At 34.7% G+C, this 18240-nt stretch overlaps 1 protein-coding gene across 10 annotated transcripts; it reads right to left on the reverse strand.

Moving 5' to 3' along the window:
* Positions 1-4526: 4526 nt before the first annotated feature.
* Positions 4527-17754, reverse strand: LOC140768389 (uncharacterized). Of its 10 annotated transcripts, none has more exons than XR_012105754.1 (11): positions 17589-17754; positions 15927-15998; positions 15427-15551; positions 15172-15332; positions 14617-14686; positions 13761-13815; positions 12454-12537; positions 11778-11816; positions 7754-7800; positions 5870-5958; positions 4527-5031 (listed from the first exon to the last, which is right to left on the reverse strand). XR_012105754.1 is itself a non-coding variant. In XM_073108648.1 (10 exons), the coding sequence occupies exons 1-10, from the start codon at positions 17673-17675 to the stop codon at positions 4926-4928; spliced, it is 846 nt and encodes a 281-aa protein (XP_072964749.1). In that variant the 5' UTR covers positions 17676-17750; the 3' UTR covers positions 4527-4925. The 10 variants fall into 10 exon arrangements, 5 of the variants coding, with proteins under 5 accessions (XP_072964749.1, XP_072964750.1, XP_072964752.1 ...); XR_012105757.1 differs by having other exon boundaries at positions 12431-12537; positions 17589-17753; XR_012105755.1 differs by having other exon boundaries at positions 4914-5031; positions 5897-5958.
* Between the last annotated feature and the right edge of the window lie 486 nt (positions 17755-18240).

Consider the following 18240-nt stretch of genomic DNA (forward strand, 5'->3'; position numbering starts at 1 on the left):
TGATGTTTTATGGTGTTATCATATGATTTCCTTGGATTCTAATCGGATTGATAAGTATGAAGAACAACATTAGTTAATAATTAGTGCTCAAACAGTCAAGTAGCTGGTCTATATCCCCAGTGTTGACAATTCTACCCATTGAAATAACTTCTGTTGTCATCCGACAACGATGCCTTTTCGTATCATTTCAATCCGATTGTTGTCATTATGCAATGCAATACCACAACCTACATGAAAGAAATATGTCCTAATCATAGATTAAAAATAATAATAATTTAAAGCTCTATGTGGGGAAGTTATTAGTATGTAGTTTGACAAGGTCAAACTTTTCATCTCTGGGAGAAGGATTAGCGTGGGTGTGGGGTCTTTTTTCTGGGTCAACAGTGCGAGGGGCTGGGCCCCATTTGCTTGGGTAAGACGTAGTCGGTGTGGGTTCCGTGGCGTGGATCATTTGGGCGGCATTTTAGTGAAAATAAATAAATACTTATCCATGCATGCATATATATATATAGAGAGAGAGAGAGAGAGAGAGAGAGAGAGAGAGAGAGAGAGAGAGAGAGAGAGAGAGAGAGAGAGAGAGGCTATTATTATGTTTGTTTGTGTAGTCTAGTTGATATTAAGTGAAATATCTCTACAATGAGATTAAAGCATTAATTCTGGGGTCTAACAGACCAAGAGGCACTTGTTAAGAAAAGTGTGATCTAAGTGATATTAAAGTAGGAAATATTAGTCATCCACAACATTGGAGGGAATGGGCAATATAATATAACCTTGGAGATTCTTGCTAATATAAGCTAGTTTATTATTTTTCAAGGGGTGTATGATTTCATGTCTAGCTTTCTCTAAAAATGAGGGAATAAATAGGATGCATGGTTTAACGAGGGAAATATGTCTATTATCTAATTCTTTTTCTTTTTAGTCTTAAATAAGACTACAGAATAGTGTCATCCAATCATGTAACCAATATAGTAGTAGACAGTAGGGATAAGCATATATATGGAAGTCTTATATTTCCTTGCGAATAGAGTATCAAGACAGACTAATTCTAGTCTTGAAGGCAATCGTTTGAATATATAGGAGATCCTTTTCCTTGTTGGAGATGGTTAACTAAAAGCAATAGATTAATTATATTTATCCCCAAAATATTCAGATAAATCTTGCTGGTTCTTCAAAGGCAAATGGTCACTGTTCTTCATTTTCTATCAAACAAATTACCAGAAAAGTTATTCTTTTTTTCCCTTCTTTTGAGAGAATTTCTATCAGCTTCGTTCAGTCACCTTTGGTATATATTCTGCAGCAAAGAACTTATAACAAGCCGTTTGTTTACAAGACTTAATTAATATAAGCTGTAGAATACTTTTGTCTCTAAATCTATCTATGAAGTATTGCATGCATCTAAGAAATGAAAGAACCTTCAGATCTCTGTATGCAGAAAATATATGCTAGAGAAATATTTCAAGATCAAGTAAAGGAAGAGCAAATAAGTATGACACATATTGTGAAGAAAACAAAAATTATTTGTCTTTAAGTGCCTTTAAACTAGGTCACATGATTTGCTAATAGATGGTAACTCAAAGGTTTTCAGTGAAGAAAATAATAAATAGATCCATATATGTTTTGAATTCTTGTAAATTGAAGTCGAAAAACTTCTAACACAATACAAAATATATCAAAATATGTTGAAACTTGCTAATTCTGATCGCTGAGAGTCAATATATTCATTTGACCCCTCTTGGGTAAGCCAAATGATCTACTGCTGGCTTTCATAAAAGTCAACTCAGACAGTAATCTAATACTCATGTGATTGCATGGCCAGTCAAATAATATCAAGTACTGTACTATTTGATGCCATATAATTTTAGTCCATTGGCAGTATTTTGTCCAGACTTCACTTATGACCACATTAGATAAATCCAAAATTGAGTTACTCAAACTGGCTGACAGGTCAATGCCCTCTTCTAGAAAATTCACAAAGAACTTTTATTCTTTCTCTTCCACAGTAACATTTATAGGTGAGAAATTGATGTATGTTTGTTCTTGCACAAAAGAAGCCAACACTATAGAAGAAGGTAAATTTTACTTGGCTTAACTGTAAAGAAACATTGTAACTCTTAACATTTCATTAATTTTAGAAGTTATTTGGAAGGCAAGATAAATACTGTTCCTATTACCCCAGAAAGATACATCTTGGTCTCCATCTACCCTAGACCTGAACCAATACAGTATAGCTGCATATTAAGACCAAAAAAGATGGCTAGTTTTGCCTCAATTTCCTTCAAAATTGTGTGCAAAAAAAGTTATCATGTGGCCGATTTTCATACACTAAAATTTTCAAGTAGATGAAACGAATACAGATGCCCGTAGGCGACAAATTGCTATCATCATTAAATTTGATTCTATCGCAGAGTTAGTAGGTTCTCGACCTGACAATTTTGTCGTATGCTCGAAAGCGTGTCGTGTATGGACCACACGTTATTATGACCGTCGACCAAAGGAAATCTTACCAAACGTTAATTAGTAACAAAACATTGAAAGATCCATACTTCTAATAACATGATAAATCAAAATTTATCTTACCATGAGATAATGTGCATGTAGATGCAAGCATATTAAGTTAACTGTTCAAACACACAAAGAAAAAAAAGAAAGAATGATGAAAATATTTCTCATCCAAAGGATACATACTTCTCTCTATGTTCTTTGGCCAATGTATCTCTTGTTATTACTTTTCTACAGACAATAAATAAAATCTCATAAGGAGTAAGAAGTACTCCTAGATAGGAAATTTCTTAACAAGGAAAATGTAGCAAAATAAAATGTGTAAGAAGAAACAAGATATAATTCAACTACATGTATACGGAGTACATTAGTCCTTTTATGGTTAACTACTGTTACAAATCGTACGTACAAATCAATTGAGAGCTAGAATTTTCTATGATGCTAATTCTACCACACGAACAATTTAACTTTTTCTTCTTTCTCTAGTGTGTAAGTAAATGAAGCACTAGTCAACAGAAGTTTCTGAGGACAAGAAAAGAATGAGCTAAAAGAGTTTTAACGTAGCAGAGAGATAAGCTCATATATGCATGCATTACAACTACAAGGATGTGTGATGCTATAATTACCATCCACATAAGTGTTGCGATATTAATGGCACCACCCTGAGCTCGGAAGAGATTGGAAAGAAATTTAGTCAACAGGAGATGGGGAGGTGATTGAATTAAAGCATTCAATTCCCTGCGGTGAGATGGGTCGCTTGGATTCCTGACATTTACTTTTCTTCTCTTAACTGGAGGACTCCTTGGAGGGACAATGGCAGTTATTAACGGGCGGTTCAGTTGGTGTTGCCCGCCGACCCCTTTAAATCGCGTGATGATATGTGGATCGAGCTGGGATCCGATCAGATCCGATCCGATGATTGATTGACCTTGCCACCTGGGGCGTTGACCGTTGACTTGGCTCGGTGGCCGTTGACTGGTTGGTCGGGGGGTGTGGTGGCGTTGGTGAGCGTCACGTGAGAGGCAGGTGCGGAATTGGATGGATTAACCTCAATTTTGAGATGGATTTTGTCGTTTGGAGATTTTGGAAGGAAGAAATGGATTTCGTCTTCGGCTATCAATGAGAATGTAGATGGATGAATGAGGGTTGTTTTTGGATCTAGAAAGAAAAGTTTACATTTTACAGAAAATGATCTCCTCCTAATTCTCATCTCGATCAGATTAGAAAAAAAAAAAAATTAGAATTTCAAATCAATCAAATTACAACAAAAAAAAATTTGAGGTTTCAAACGAAAGTGAGAAGGAAGAGTTCAAATTTATAAAAGAAAATTGACGGTTCTAACATAGTTCTGGTATTACGGTTGTGAATTCTTTTCTTCCCAATGATGGCCGACCATATCAATGACTTTTCCATTCTTCCCTTCCCTACTAATTTTCGCCTAGAAATGAAGGAAAGAGATTTTTCTCTTTCTCGAATTCTCCCTCAAGAATACTTTTCTTCCTTCTCTCTCTCCGTTCTACGCTATCGTCATTCCTCTCATCATCGAGGCTGCTGCTTCCTCTACCCTCCCATTTACCACCATTGCTTCCCACCTCTCCTCTCCACCCTCCCATTTACCACCATTACTTCCACCTCTCCTCTCCGCCCCTCCATTTACCACCATTGCCCATTGCTTCCCAACTCTCCTCTCCGCCGGATTGGGAGTGGTCTAGGATTCAACAAAACACATTCCTTTTTTGTTCTATTTTCTTATTTGATTTATGTAGGTTTATTTCTTATTTATGAATCTACCAACTAAAAACACTTTTTTTTGTAATACTTCTCAGAGCCCAGTTCATTTGTTTCTATTAAAACTCAGACCCTCAACAGATATGATGCTTATCTTGGCTTGTGTTTTTGCCTTCAGCCCAAAAGAAATGGCTGGCTTAAACTAATTACTAACCAAACTTTCAATAAGTCAACAAATTGCAAGCAGTAATGAGATCAAGGATCAACTCTAGTAATCAATATTGTAGGAGAGAGATGTGTGAGCAAATGGAACAGGACTTTACATACAAAAAGTTTAACTCTCTCATGAGATGGTTAGATGGGGAAACACATCTTTCTCTAGCAGAAAAGATTTCTGTTTCACAATATGGAAGAAAAGAAAAAAAGAATGATGTTAGCGCTATTCATAGCCCATCAGTAAAGTCATACCATGAGAGTTGCTATCCATTGCTGGGCGGATGTTCCTCCATGAAGATAAATTTAGGATGGTAGCCTCCATGTGAGGTTCCCTCTTGCTAACATACTCTATGATCTACTTGTGCTCTTCCTCCTCTTATAGCATGATCAATTGTTGATCTTTGCAAGGATGCCGATGGTCCTGATGTGATGATCATCAGTTCATCAATCCTTAAGTTTGTTAGTCCATTGAGAAACCCAAGTTATGTAGATTCATCTTCAGATAGCTTCCTTTTGAGATCCTTCAACGCGTCAACAACTTTAGGGCCCAGGTTATGTTGGAGTAGTTTCCCTTGCACCGAAGTCGACCTGTCAATTTAAGGAAAAACATGAAAACATAAAGCCTCATTTGCTTCGTGCATATAGTTTTTTAAGGATAAATTTATGCACAACTCTTTAAATATAAACTAGGAACATTTATAACTTTACTCATATTTTATTGTTTGGTTGTAAAACATAACAATTACTTTGAATAAATTAATGTAAGAATTTATGTTTAATTATTAAACTGTAAATAAGTATATTAACTGTAATAAAATCTTGCTTAGAAAACGTACAAAATTTTTATTGTATCATTATACCTGTGTAAAATTTTGTATATAAATTATCACATGACTTATAATTTATACAAAATATAACCAAAATATATATACATAAGTATTTGATTGCAAAACATATTTAAGGAGTACCTAATTCATGAATAAATATCCCTTATGTAATGTATAAACTAAAGGCTACCTAAGTATCTTCACGAGTAGTTGCTGAGATATCCGAACAACATCTAAGCTAGAGTTCCAATAGAAAGAAAAAGATCGAGTAAATCGTGATCTAAAACATAAATATCTATATTGCTTTACAAATTAACAACAATTTAAACAATCATGTAGAAAATAGTCCCAAGACTTATTGATGCAAATCTAGTATGAATGCAATGTTTTGAAGAACAATCGACTCAAACAAGTAACTAAAGAAAAATATAGTAAGCAATAACTGATAAGATGTTAATTGATTAAAAAGATCACTACTAGATGGAAGGAGAGAAAACCACTCAGATAAGACAGTAGTTTCCTTAACTCTCAAATAGGTACGTTGATAAAAGAAAGGCCTAAAATATGGTGTAAAGAAAAACTTTAGAGTTTAGGTTTACCAATAAATGGAATAGTAGTGCTTTTACTTTGAAACCAAGTCCTCCTCTTCACGTCCAGGCACCAAAAATTTCTCTTTCACTACTGGAATCTTTTCGACAGCAGCAGTAACCAACGAAAAAGTAGATATTGAAGAAGGTGTGAGATTTAGAGAGGAAGTAAAAGAGATTAGAGAAGAATCTTAAGTAGGAGAAAGGGAGAGAAAGAAAGAGAGAGAAGAAGAAGAAGAAAACCACAGGAGAGAAAATAAGAGATTTCAAATAAATCTTATTCCAAATCGTTCATTGTTTTTCATGCAATAACCCTTAAATAGGTTAACAACTTTAATTCTAGCTAATTCTAATAGGAACTTATTTCCTAATAGGACTCTAATTGATCATCTTATCTAAATTAACTAATCCAATTTAGATAATAAATCAATGTGGACATCCCCCACATATAAGCTTGCCATTATTATCAATTGAGATTCTAATAAGAATTCATTTCCTGATAGGATCCTAATTGATAAGGTCTTACCTAAATTGACTAACCCAATTTAGGTAATAACTCAATGCGGACATCCCCCGCATATAGGCTTACCATATATATTAATTGACTAATTTAATTAATCATTTGAATTAAAAATCAACTCAACAAATTAAATGTAAAAATAAGTTGAGCCTAATTAGATCAATTAGACCAAAATTAGACTCAAGCAACTTTATTTTGATCAAATTGAAGATGATGCCCACATCACTTATCAATCTCGTAGCAGGCTAACAATTATATGAATTGTACAGTGACAAATAACATTAGATGAATCTAAAGAGCAAAAGTAAAGGTAAGTTTTATTAGAATATAAAAGGTTTAATACATTTTATCTGTGTACTTGTGCGTGAATCCACTTTACTCTCTTATATAATTTTTTATATCAAACCAATCAATTATTTATGACAAAAGTGAATGTTTTTGTCCAAATTAATAGAGCATGCCCAAATTACCAAAATATCCTATTATAATAAATATAATAAGTACACCAAATTGTTGGGGTAATAACTCCTATGTCCCATGTTATCTTAAATTAAGGCTGTAAGCATTCGCCCAGAATTGTTGTGGTTGCTTTCAATTGCAAGGCATATGAGCGCAATTCATAGTCTTCAGAAATTTGGTCTTATTGTCTATACAATTTCCATGGATAATGGAAATGAGCATGATCAGACAATTTGAGGCACTCCAATTGACTTGATGTGACATTCTATGATTAAATAAAAGCTGAATCCATCTTCTCCAGGGATTTGACTTATCGTTCACTAAGCTTCCACAAATAACAAAAATGAATTGATCAAACAATATGAGGCACTAAATGACCTTCTATGACCTTTTCTTGTTGTCACATTTGAGAACACATCCAGATACCCTATTTTTATATATTGCGTGTGGAAGAAACATTGTATGAGAAAGTTTAGCCTACAAATTTCAGGAGTACAATTTGAACTCCGATGTCCTAGATCTTACTTTTGAATCATATAAACCTGCCCAGTTATGGGTAACCTAGCCCATCAATCGAGCTTCTGTTGATCCTCTGGGATCATCCCTGAATTATTAGTCATAGTTTGTAACCAAATGAATATACCACCTATCTTCTAGCAAAATTTTGATCTTTTCTCGAACTATGTTTAAATGTATAGAATGTAAATCTGTTCTCACTTGCTGTGATCTGAAACGAGCCTACAATTACCATAAAGTGAGTTCCACCTATTATGTACATATTAGGTTAATCAACTTGTCACAATGGAAAGATGAGAACTTTTCTCTGTAATGCAATTTCTCCTAGACTTTTAATGATAGATAGGAACCACAAAGTAAATCACAATGCTGTAGTCAGTGAGGAGAGAAAATAATCTAACCTGTGTTCATTTAGTATGTGTTGAAACTCCTTTTCTGAAGCCTTTATCTACAAAGTTATCAGCTCATTAATTCCTACTGAGATAAAAGAAAGGAATCTATCCATTCTGTAAATGAAAATAATAACAACGTGAGATTACAACCGAGTAATTGTCAATGGCGGAAATGCTATAAGATGTCATTCCATTTCTTTCACTTCAAGTTGCTCTTAAGAAATTATGACGTTATTGGAAATACACACACATGAACATACAGAGGATGAGGAGAAGATGCCAAGGAGTAACAACCATGAATCATCTCTGACTATGACGTGATATGTAGAATCAGTTCAATGTTCCATGAGACAATGTAAAAAAATTGTGGAATAGGAGCAATACAAAGTTATAATGGATCTGTAAAGAACACTAAACTAAGAAAAAAATTAAGGACATAACACGTTACATACTTATACCATTACTCCTATGAATTCCCATAAATGCAAAACAGTTTTGAAGGCAAACTTGGAAACAATCATCTGTATGAATAGCTAAACTTAATGTTTAGATCGACATTTTGATGCCATAACCAGGTTTAAGGATAACAACCTCTTAGATACAGGAGGCTTGGACTACTCTTCGGCCATATCAGTCATGCGCCACTTACATGCAAAATCAAAATAGAGAAAAAAACTGAAACAAAGAAACCATGGTTCCACGGTTCGGCCGATCTTGATCCCACTCTGAAACTAGTCTATCCGGATCAGCTGAAACGAACCAAATTGAGAGAGAGGAAAGGAGAAAGAGAGGGAGGAGAGCAAGAGAGAAAGGAAGAAAGAGAAAGAAGAGAGTGCGAGAGACAAAGAGAGCGTAGGGAGCTCATCGGAGAGAGAGAATAAAAGAAAAAAAATTACATATCTAAGGTCGGTGGATCCGGATCTACGTTGGAGGAGTTTGTCGAAGGTCAATGCAACCGGAACTACATTGGAGGAGTTCGTCGGATGTTGAAGGCTAGAACTACATCAAAGAAGCATTGATTAGAAGAGAGAGGGAGTAGGAGAGGAAGATGGGAGTGCATAGGAGATACGGAGGGAGGGAGGGGGAGAGGTTTGAGAGATCGGGGGCTTTTTTTTGAAGTGAGAATGAGAGAGAATAGAGATAAGGAGATGAGAGAGAAAGTTAGTGGGAGAGAGTTAGAGGGGAGAGAGAGAGCATGAGTGGTAGAAACTAGAAAAGGAGAGAGAGATTAAGATTAAGAAAATAATATTTTTATTTTTATTTTTATTTTTTAGACTTCATATATGAATAATTTATATTTATATCTTATTAATATTTTGTCTAATATTTTTTATTATTTTTCTATATTTTCAAAAATTATTTTAAAATACAAGCAAATACGGACAGCCAACACCCCATATACAGCCAATATATATCATTTTTTCAGACGACCGATTTCGATTTCGATCCCGATCCTAATATTTGGAATCTTGAAAGAAACCATAACTTTGGAGCAATCTTGTCTTTTATTCGGCCAAAAAGGATGATAGAGAAAATAGATAAAAAGGAAGAGATCCGAGTGAATGGAAAGGAAAAAAAAAACAAAGGATGAATTTCACCTTCAATTTAAAGACATAGGCTATAAAGCCATTTAGAACTTCTTTCTCACATACCACAAACAACAAAAACAACAGCATCCAAGCCTTAGTCCCAACTACTTGGGATTGGCATATGAATCTGTTTTCCATACATTTCTATGTAGTGCAACAATTTGCATCAAATCAACACTACATATCATTGCAAATAAATTTACCCACCGTAGTTTTGGTCTTCCCCCCTTCTAAAAGAATCTTCCATTTAAATGAAATCACTGCTTTGTATTAGTGCACTATGCACAATCTCATTGGATATGGATCCTCTTAATCTATCCTCACGTAGCTTATTCTCTAAAGGTGGTACCTATATTTCATCAAATATCCATTCCTTGTTCTAATTTTCTATTAACACTGTTCACCTCATCATCCGCCTTAAAATCCTCATCTGGATGGTACTAAACTTTTGAATATATTGTTCTCTAGTTGCCCAAAAGTTATTGTACCATCAAAGCCTTCCAAAATATATTATGAGTCATTTGACAAAAACATCTCCAGAAAAATCTGACAAATTTGTGCCACAATCAATGGCACTGTTCACCTCGTCATCCACCTTAAAATCCTTATCTTGATGGCACTAAACTTTTGAATATTGTTCTCTGGTTGCCCAAAAACTATCGTACCATCAATGCCTTACAAAATATAATATGAATCATTTGATAAAAACATCTCCAGAAAAATCTGACAAATTTGTGCCACAATCAATGGGTAGGGGAAAAGGACCATAAACGATCAGACTGATGAACTAGAGTGCACATTCAGTAAACAATACTGACTCCACATCTTCTATCAAAGCATTAAGCTCAACACCTCATAAATTTAGCCTCATTTATGTACTACAACAAAATCTGGTTTTCAGTTTGTCACTCAGTCTCATCTCATAATCTACTATTTGATGCCTGACCTGATTTGGACTACGTAACCTTTGTAGAACGTGCCCATGAAACCAATTAACCTCCACAAAAGATAATCAAGTTATACTCTGAGCACATCACGTTTTGTTTATGGAAAAATGCCTTAGTTCTACACCATACCTAAAGAGAATCAATTACTACCATCTGTCAAATTATATTTATATACACAATTCATTTAGAGTTGATTAAAAGTAGTTAAGCTTACTTTTAGATGGTATAAATATAAACTGCTGTGCAATGTTCATGTCTTGTAATCACTAGAAGTGATAAAGGAGGGGAAGAGAGTTGTGAATACTGAAAACAAGGGAGGTACAGGAAAGGAGTTTGATGTGCCTCCACATCATGCCATAGACACAGGAGACTTGTTGTGTGTCAGCACAGAAATCCTTGGAAATAAACCCCCCTTTAAGCTCACTGGCTTCTAGCTAAATTTGTAACGGACTTACATGGTCCTCTATCAGCAAGGTGCATTGAATTGTTGAAGTATAAATATATACTGGGTAGACTTTTACCCTAAGTCACAACTTCTAAGAAGTCATATAAGAAATATGCAATAATGAGACCTATAAACAAGGATGGTTGTGCCGGTAGATATTGACACCGGTTGTGCCGGTGGATATTGGCACCAGCCACGGGATGTTCCATGCCGTGTTGTGCCAACCGGCAAGGGTGTATTTTCGTGCCGTGCCAACCTACATGGATGGGGTACCAAAGGGAACAAGATGGATGCCACCCGAAACCTATTTGGCAGCCACTTTCCCAAATAGAAAAAGTAGAAGTTAGAGACAAAGAAATAGAGGAGAGATAAAGGAGATTTAGGAGGAACTCAATATTTCTTTTTAATCCCATCAAAATATACTTTCACAAATCTCTCTCTCTAGATATCTACCATCCTCTCAAGTATTTCCTTTGTTTTACACTTTCAAAACTAATTTGTGTATCATTTATAGGAATCTCTCTACATAGATCTAAGCATTTTGGTGCTAGATGTATAAAGAGTATTCTTTAAAATGTATGAATCAAAGGGGAAATTTAATTTCCCTCAAAATATTCCCCAAATTTCAAAAATCAGAAGTTCAATGTCAAATTCATCCAAATTGGATCATAATTAGTGTAGGAATTGTTAGATTACCTCAATATGAGTTGATTCGAACTCAAATTTTAGAATTTTTATTTCAATCATGTTAATGTGTTGAATCATATTTCTACTTGGCTATTGCTATATCTTTAACAACATAGTGCAATATTATCTATAGATAAAGATTCTAATATAGGCTTTAATATATATATGCATTCAAACTAAAAGCACGAATAAAATCTTCAAAAAACATATTAGATCCATGTCGTGTTGTCACGCCCCATGACGACAAGATACTAGCATGACAATTCTTGCTTGTAAAGTCATTGATAGAGAAAGATTGCCCAACAGCAATCCATATCACCAAGAACGACATTATCATTGACTAATGAAGAATAAGGTTAACTCACCTCTGAGATTAATGCTTTGCAACTCCAGACATAAGCACCCTAGGAAATGTGAAATTTAAAGTTAATTGCCAACAAAACAAGTGGGTATTATAAAAATGTACTATGTCCTAAAATAAGAAATAAAACAAGATATGACTAAATTGGTTGAGATTTATATGATTATATAATGCATATCAGATTTCCGGGCATTTTCAAAATGTAGATTATGCTCACTGATTTGAATATTATATTGGACAGCCCATCATTAGTTTTGCATATCCGAACAAACATGTTGGAAGAGCACATGACTGAAGATACATGAAATTGAACACCCATATTATTTCCATGGAAACATGATAATGTTTTGTAATTGTACTAGAAAAGAATAGAGGCTGCTGAACTCACACAGCTGATATAACTGCAATATTTCAGCAAAGCATTAAGATTACTGATTTATATGTATGATAAATAGATGACCTCATATAACTGTGATAGTCATGGCTAATCAGAGACTTCCTCAGAAGTGCAACTCTATGAACTTTAGGCATATTTACATAACATACAGTAAAACTTGGCTATCCATAATAGGACTCATAAAGTGTTCTAGATATGTGTATTACATGAACATATTATCAATATATTTGAAGGCAATCAAGTTCATAATCAGTATCTACCAAACAATCAGAGAAGTGCATACTGCTCCATATGCTGCTTGTTGTTGGCATACATCAGATGTCACAACCCAAACCTTTGGACAGCCATCCTCCCTCAAAGCTACAACCTATATGTATGAAAAATTCAGTCACCAGTCATCAACAACAAAAGAAGACTACACCATCAAAAAAGATCTATAAGACATATTGCCTATCATAAGTTCATAACGGTATGAATATGACAAACAACATGAAATAGATAAGCACAACCAGGCACTCACACAAGTAAAAGATGCAATTAGAAAGAAAGGATTTAGTGGGACTATCAACACTGTACCAACTATGTACATTTTATAAAAACTATTGGAAAGGACAGAAATAACAACATGGAGGACACATCATGATCATATGTAAATACAGAAAAGCAATTTGCATTATACAAATCCAATGATATCATGAAAGACCTAAATCATGGACTCAATCTTCTTATCTGCTTTAAGAGAACTTTCTGCTTCTGCTAACCAACAAATTTCTATATGTAAAGCATGGTAACCAAATGTTCTATGGTTTGGACATAAATAGCAGTCATAAATTTAATAAGCCAAAGATGCAGTTATAACTTTTCAAATTGTTCTTGAATAGTTCTAATTGAGTAATTTCTAAAAGCATGAAGAGAAGATAATGTAGAATTTCTATCATTTGTATAATGAAGAAAAGATGAGTATTGTCGCCCTTAGAAGAAAGTATATATTAGAAACATATTTTGGAGTTGCCATAAGATCAATAACTCTCCAGCAGTTCATATTCCATATATAGAAACTACAAGTATAAAACCAATTTGATACCAGTCCACTCTATCTCAGGATCTTCTCAAACTAGTTGGAAGAGTTTTGTGGTTAACAATCATTAAAGCTCATAACTTGGCACCTGGAAACAATGTAACATATCCTGAGTGCACAATGTGATCGTTCATGCTTGATGCAAGTGTCTATGTCTATGTAGTATAAGTTTCCAAACAACCAGAAGCACTAAAAGTTGACAAAAGTAGTTCGCTATTTGTTCTTTCTATATCAATAAGTATGCAGATAAACCTCCCTGAAGAACAGGGTCTATCTAAGCAACATTTTGCATCCCACTAAAACAAAATCCCCAACTAAAGAATTAGAGAACTTCACCCTTACAATTAAATTCTTTTGCACTGGCAGCATCCAGCATTAATCAAGAAAAGCATAAGATCACAACTCACAAGTGTTACGAAGCCTTCTTCACGTAGAACATCAATCTAAGATTTTTCACATACAGACAATAGACATGATCAAAATTATTTTCATCCACTTTGACAATTGCTTACCTCCTTTTCAATCCAAGCATCAGCACATGTCTCACCGGAGAAAATTATGTCAACCCTGTCATTTTAAGAGAAAAAGCATTTAGTAAACTATAAATCATTAACTGGATTACCATCAAACAGGAAGAAAATTTAAATATGTTCAGAATAGAGGGCTGTGCACATGGCTTAGCTGGGGAAAAAAGAATCAAGTTTGATCTGATGGCCTAATGCTTAACCTCCTATTGTACAAACAAAAGGTGCCCCCTTCCAAAATATCCGAGGAAAAAAACCAGATAATCTGGAGAATTTAAAATCATAAAAGAAAATCATGTGTCTAAGCTCATGTCAATTATGAAATCTCCAGAAGCCTTTCACATGAAAGATTTATTGAGTATGGACTATCAATAATCATTCTACACGTGATGCTGAAATCAACTTGCAAGTCAGGGATCATGGAATATATACCAGAAATGCATTACATTGTTGTATGATCTTCTCAACAATCTGTAAATTTACATGTATAAATGCCAGTATGGATCAATAAAAAATAATACCGCTAGGAGAATATCTCAACCTAACAACTTAGTAATGATTATCTGAAGATCTTACTTAGGAACAAACCATAATTTGTCAAATCTTATGGATTAATTTAGAGAAAATCCCTTAACAAATAAGTAGAATTTAACTCTGAATTTCATGACCATCTAACTCAATGAGAAAATATTGGACATTACACCAAGATATGAAGAAACCTTCAGGAAGAAAAACCTATAAGTGGTTTGGCAATTCTCAAACTTGCCCTATCTTGTTTTGGGTTTGTTAATTTCAGAAATCATTAAGAGAAAAACATTTACACGGTTGAAAGCTATCATCTTACCCGGCAAAACTTTCCTTGTGAGTAGGAATCCCAGACATCATAGCATCAAACACTGCCACAACTTTTACCTCTGTATAGCTTGCAAAGATGGCATCATAAGTTGGTGTGCATATTAGAAAGCTTTAGAAACTGACACCTCCTAAATTTTGAGGAAGTGAAGATGTAGTTGAAAAAGACAACAGTTCAGTACAGGAGTTCAGATCATTCTTCAGAACCAGATAAATAGCATACTCAAGTAATGTGGATGTGAAGGTCTAACACCAAATTCATGCCGCATGTTACCTTTGGTTAACTGTATCATGTGACTACAATATGAGACTCAGTTCCATGGACCCTAATTAATAGTCTAATCTAAGTTAACCACTAATTAGATTTCTTTTGGAGTTTTTTAAACAAGAAATAAATAGTCATTGTAGATATTATTTAGTTCTTCCATCATAAAGACTTAAAAGCAACATGAAGCCAAGAATATGACAGTCCATGAAAACAGTTTCATTAGGCGTGAACAAGCAACAAAAGATGATACATCAAATACTCGATGCTAGCAGAACGAACCTTTAAGTACACTGAATGTTATCAGTTCATCGATTAGCTTTTGGCGAGCAATATCAAGCCTTCCATTCATGAAATGCTTCTTCAGCTTCGCCCAATAGCCACATACATTATAACCATCGACAAGAAGAACAGGAACAGCAGTCTCCAGACCCTGGTTTGTGCTACAGAAAAACCAACATGAAGTTAGGATGCCATTTCACCTGATGGCTTTGCAGAGTACTCTTCAGAGTATGTAGAAGTAGAAAAGATTCTGACTAATAAAGGTTTGAAGTGGGATCTTGATAAAGCTCTGTATCTTCTGGAAGATCTTCTTTCACCACCTTCTTTTTGCGGTAACTAGTGGCAGGCTTAGGTGTACTAGTTTTCTGCTTTTGAAAATCCTGCAATCCAATACACAAAGGTACTTACTTTTCTTTAATCAACCTCTCGGAGCTCAAGTTTTTTTCAGAGATTAAATATTTTCATGGAAGAAATTTCATCTCATTAGACAAATAGAAACTTAGCAACTTATGTTAACTAATTTGTCAAAGTTTAAAATTTGATAGCCTGCCTCAGAATGGCCTATAGACAGGTAGCATAAAGAAGAGGAAGACACTGAAGCATGCAGACCAAGAATTGGCTGAGGACATGCAGTACTATAATCTTCCAGCCAAATAACAAGGAGAAACCCTTCCAATTGGGTCATACATTAAGTTACAACAGCTTCAATCATGGAAAACATTCACTATTGAAGATGCATAGTTTAAATGTCATACCTTCCATAACCTTAAGAACTGCAAGTTCTGCTTAACATTTGATGTAATCCTTGGAGGAGCTTGATCAGAACCCTACAGGCACAATTACTTTGTATCAGACCCTGATGTAGTTTCCTATCAATCAAATACAAACATAATGCGAAGAAATATAAAGTCAAACAAATATAATAACAAGCCTCAAGGCATACATGGGAGACTGTAGATATGTTAGCAGCAATCCAAGTATGATACAAGAAGCACATTCAATCCTCTAACTTGATGCTTCCTGACATCTAAATTCTATAATAGACAGTTTCTCCGTTATTGTCTTTAATCACCTGGGATCGACCAAAAATTACTTCAACCCATTACACGCTTTATTATGCACTGAAAGGTGTGGAATTTAGTTATTTTATTTCACAGATAGGAAGTCAATCAATGGATGGTGACACCTAATCTATATATCACGTACACATGGTTTATCCATATAGATTCTGTAGCTAATTTAAAAGATTAATTTCGGAACATAACCGACTATCAAGCATCAAAGACATCTTAAGTTACAAATTTTCTCCAGAACTGACACAAATGATTTATGTGAAGGTAAAAATGGACAAGGAGAACAGAAGTGGAATTAAAATGGAAAAAATAGCATGTAGGATTACTACTTAGTTTAGCAACTTTCATTATGCTTAAGCAAAGATCTGCACCACACTAAGACTATACGATTGTTAAGAGGTTGCAATCCCAACATATATCTTTATATTATTCAAATGGAAGATATTATCATACAAGACGCCGCTTGTGGGGAGACATCTTAAGAGAAACAGCAACACAATAAACAAAAGAACGATATGCTTTATATCCCAATTAATGGATTCAGAAATTCCATAGTAAATGTACATTCCATGATGAATAGGTTAATCAAAAACTTTCTGACCTTCTGAAAAATTCTATTTGAGATGATCAAATCAGAATTAAGAACTTATAAGTTACTACCTACTTGCTGACCAAAATTTCCACAATATATACACTACCACTGTTACTTTCAATGCATATTTGAATGTGTATACTTGTTCATTTGCATGCAATGGTGCAACAAGGCCATGTTGAATTGGAACATTATGATATTCTGCGCTCTCATTCTACACTGTCCCTATGAATAAGGCGCATTGGATAGTAGAGTGTTCCACCTTTGAGAATATAAAAGAGCTCGGCAAATTTAGCCTCAAGTATAGTTTGACTTTGATTAATTCTCATCCTACTCAGAGTATCTGGTTTTTCTTTAGAAAGTCATGATACTAGTAAACTTCTGAAATAATCCAATGTTCTCTGGCTGCAATTCGTCTAAAACCTAACCAGTGCGGGTTTAACAGAAGGAACAACAAGATCAAAAATTTTCCACCAATGAGGAGATATCCAATGATGTGACAACAACCCATGTTCGAATATTTCGATTCAATTGCTCAAAGAGCTAATTCCTAGTTTACAATCTATACTAGACCAGAATTAGAAGGGTAATAGAACTAAAAACCACATTTTTTTTCTCTCTTCTAATCGCAGACGAAGAGGTGGAAAAATTAGAATTACTCACCCAAAATAACCCAACAGAGGGAGTCAAATACATGTTCTTAACCAAGATTTCGTAGCAAATGAAGAGTAAGTAGAGAGAGAGAAGGATACCTTTTGAGATTGGCCATTCTTGTTCTTAGCCATAAAGACGGGCGAAGCCGAGGAGGTGGAGGACGAGAACGCGGTTCTCATTGGCATCTCTCTCTCTCTCTCTCTCTCTCTCTCTCTCTCTCTCTCTCTCTCTCTCTCTCTCTCTCTCTCCGTCCTCTCTTTTGTGGACGACTTGAGAGCGAGCGAGGAGCGGTGCTGTGGCGAGTAGCGGACCACAATCCTCGAAACGGATTAAAAAGTCGGCCATTCATTTAGTATCTGCGCTAGCTCTGCTAACTTTGCCGACTTCTTCTCAGAATGAACACGGCAACATCCCCATGTAAAACTTTCCGAAGTGCCGACTACAATCCTTCTTTCTTTCTTCTCTTCATACCTACCGACTATAATCTTTGAGCTCTAACTGTTCTACGAAGACATGCCTAAAATCAAATGAATTAAAGGGTAAATTTCAAACTACTCCTAAACTTTCATTTGTATTACTTTGCCCTCCTCTGATTTAAACTTTCACAAATGAACATTTCAATTCAAAACATTTTCACAGCAAATATATTCTAATATGTTATATTATAGTCACATTATAATTTAGTAATATATTATAATATATCAAAGTCATTGTAAATATACATAACACTCATATTAAATTCCATAAGTT

This window comes from Typha angustifolia, chromosome 10, assembly GCF_048772165.1.
Source record: "Typha angustifolia cultivar Huaian chromosome 10, ASM4877216v1, whole genome shotgun sequence".
Classification (NCBI taxonomy): domain Eukaryota; kingdom Viridiplantae; phylum Streptophyta; class Magnoliopsida; order Poales; family Typhaceae; genus Typha; species Typha angustifolia.

Bases quoted from the DNA above. Each gene is read 5' to 3' on its own strand.
- LOC140768389 (XM_073108648.1), bottom strand. From the start codon at position 17,675: ATGCCAATGAGAACCGCGTTCTCGTCCTCCACCTCCTCGGCTTCGCCC. The intron at 11,817-12,453 runs GTATGCACTTCT...CACATTTCCTAG, and splicing joins AACAAGCAGCATATGGAGCA to GGTGCTTATGTCTGGAGTTG. The intron at 5,032-7,753 runs GTTAGATTATTT...TTAAATTGACAG, and splicing joins CACATACTAAATGAACACAG to GTCGACTTCGGTGCAAGGGA.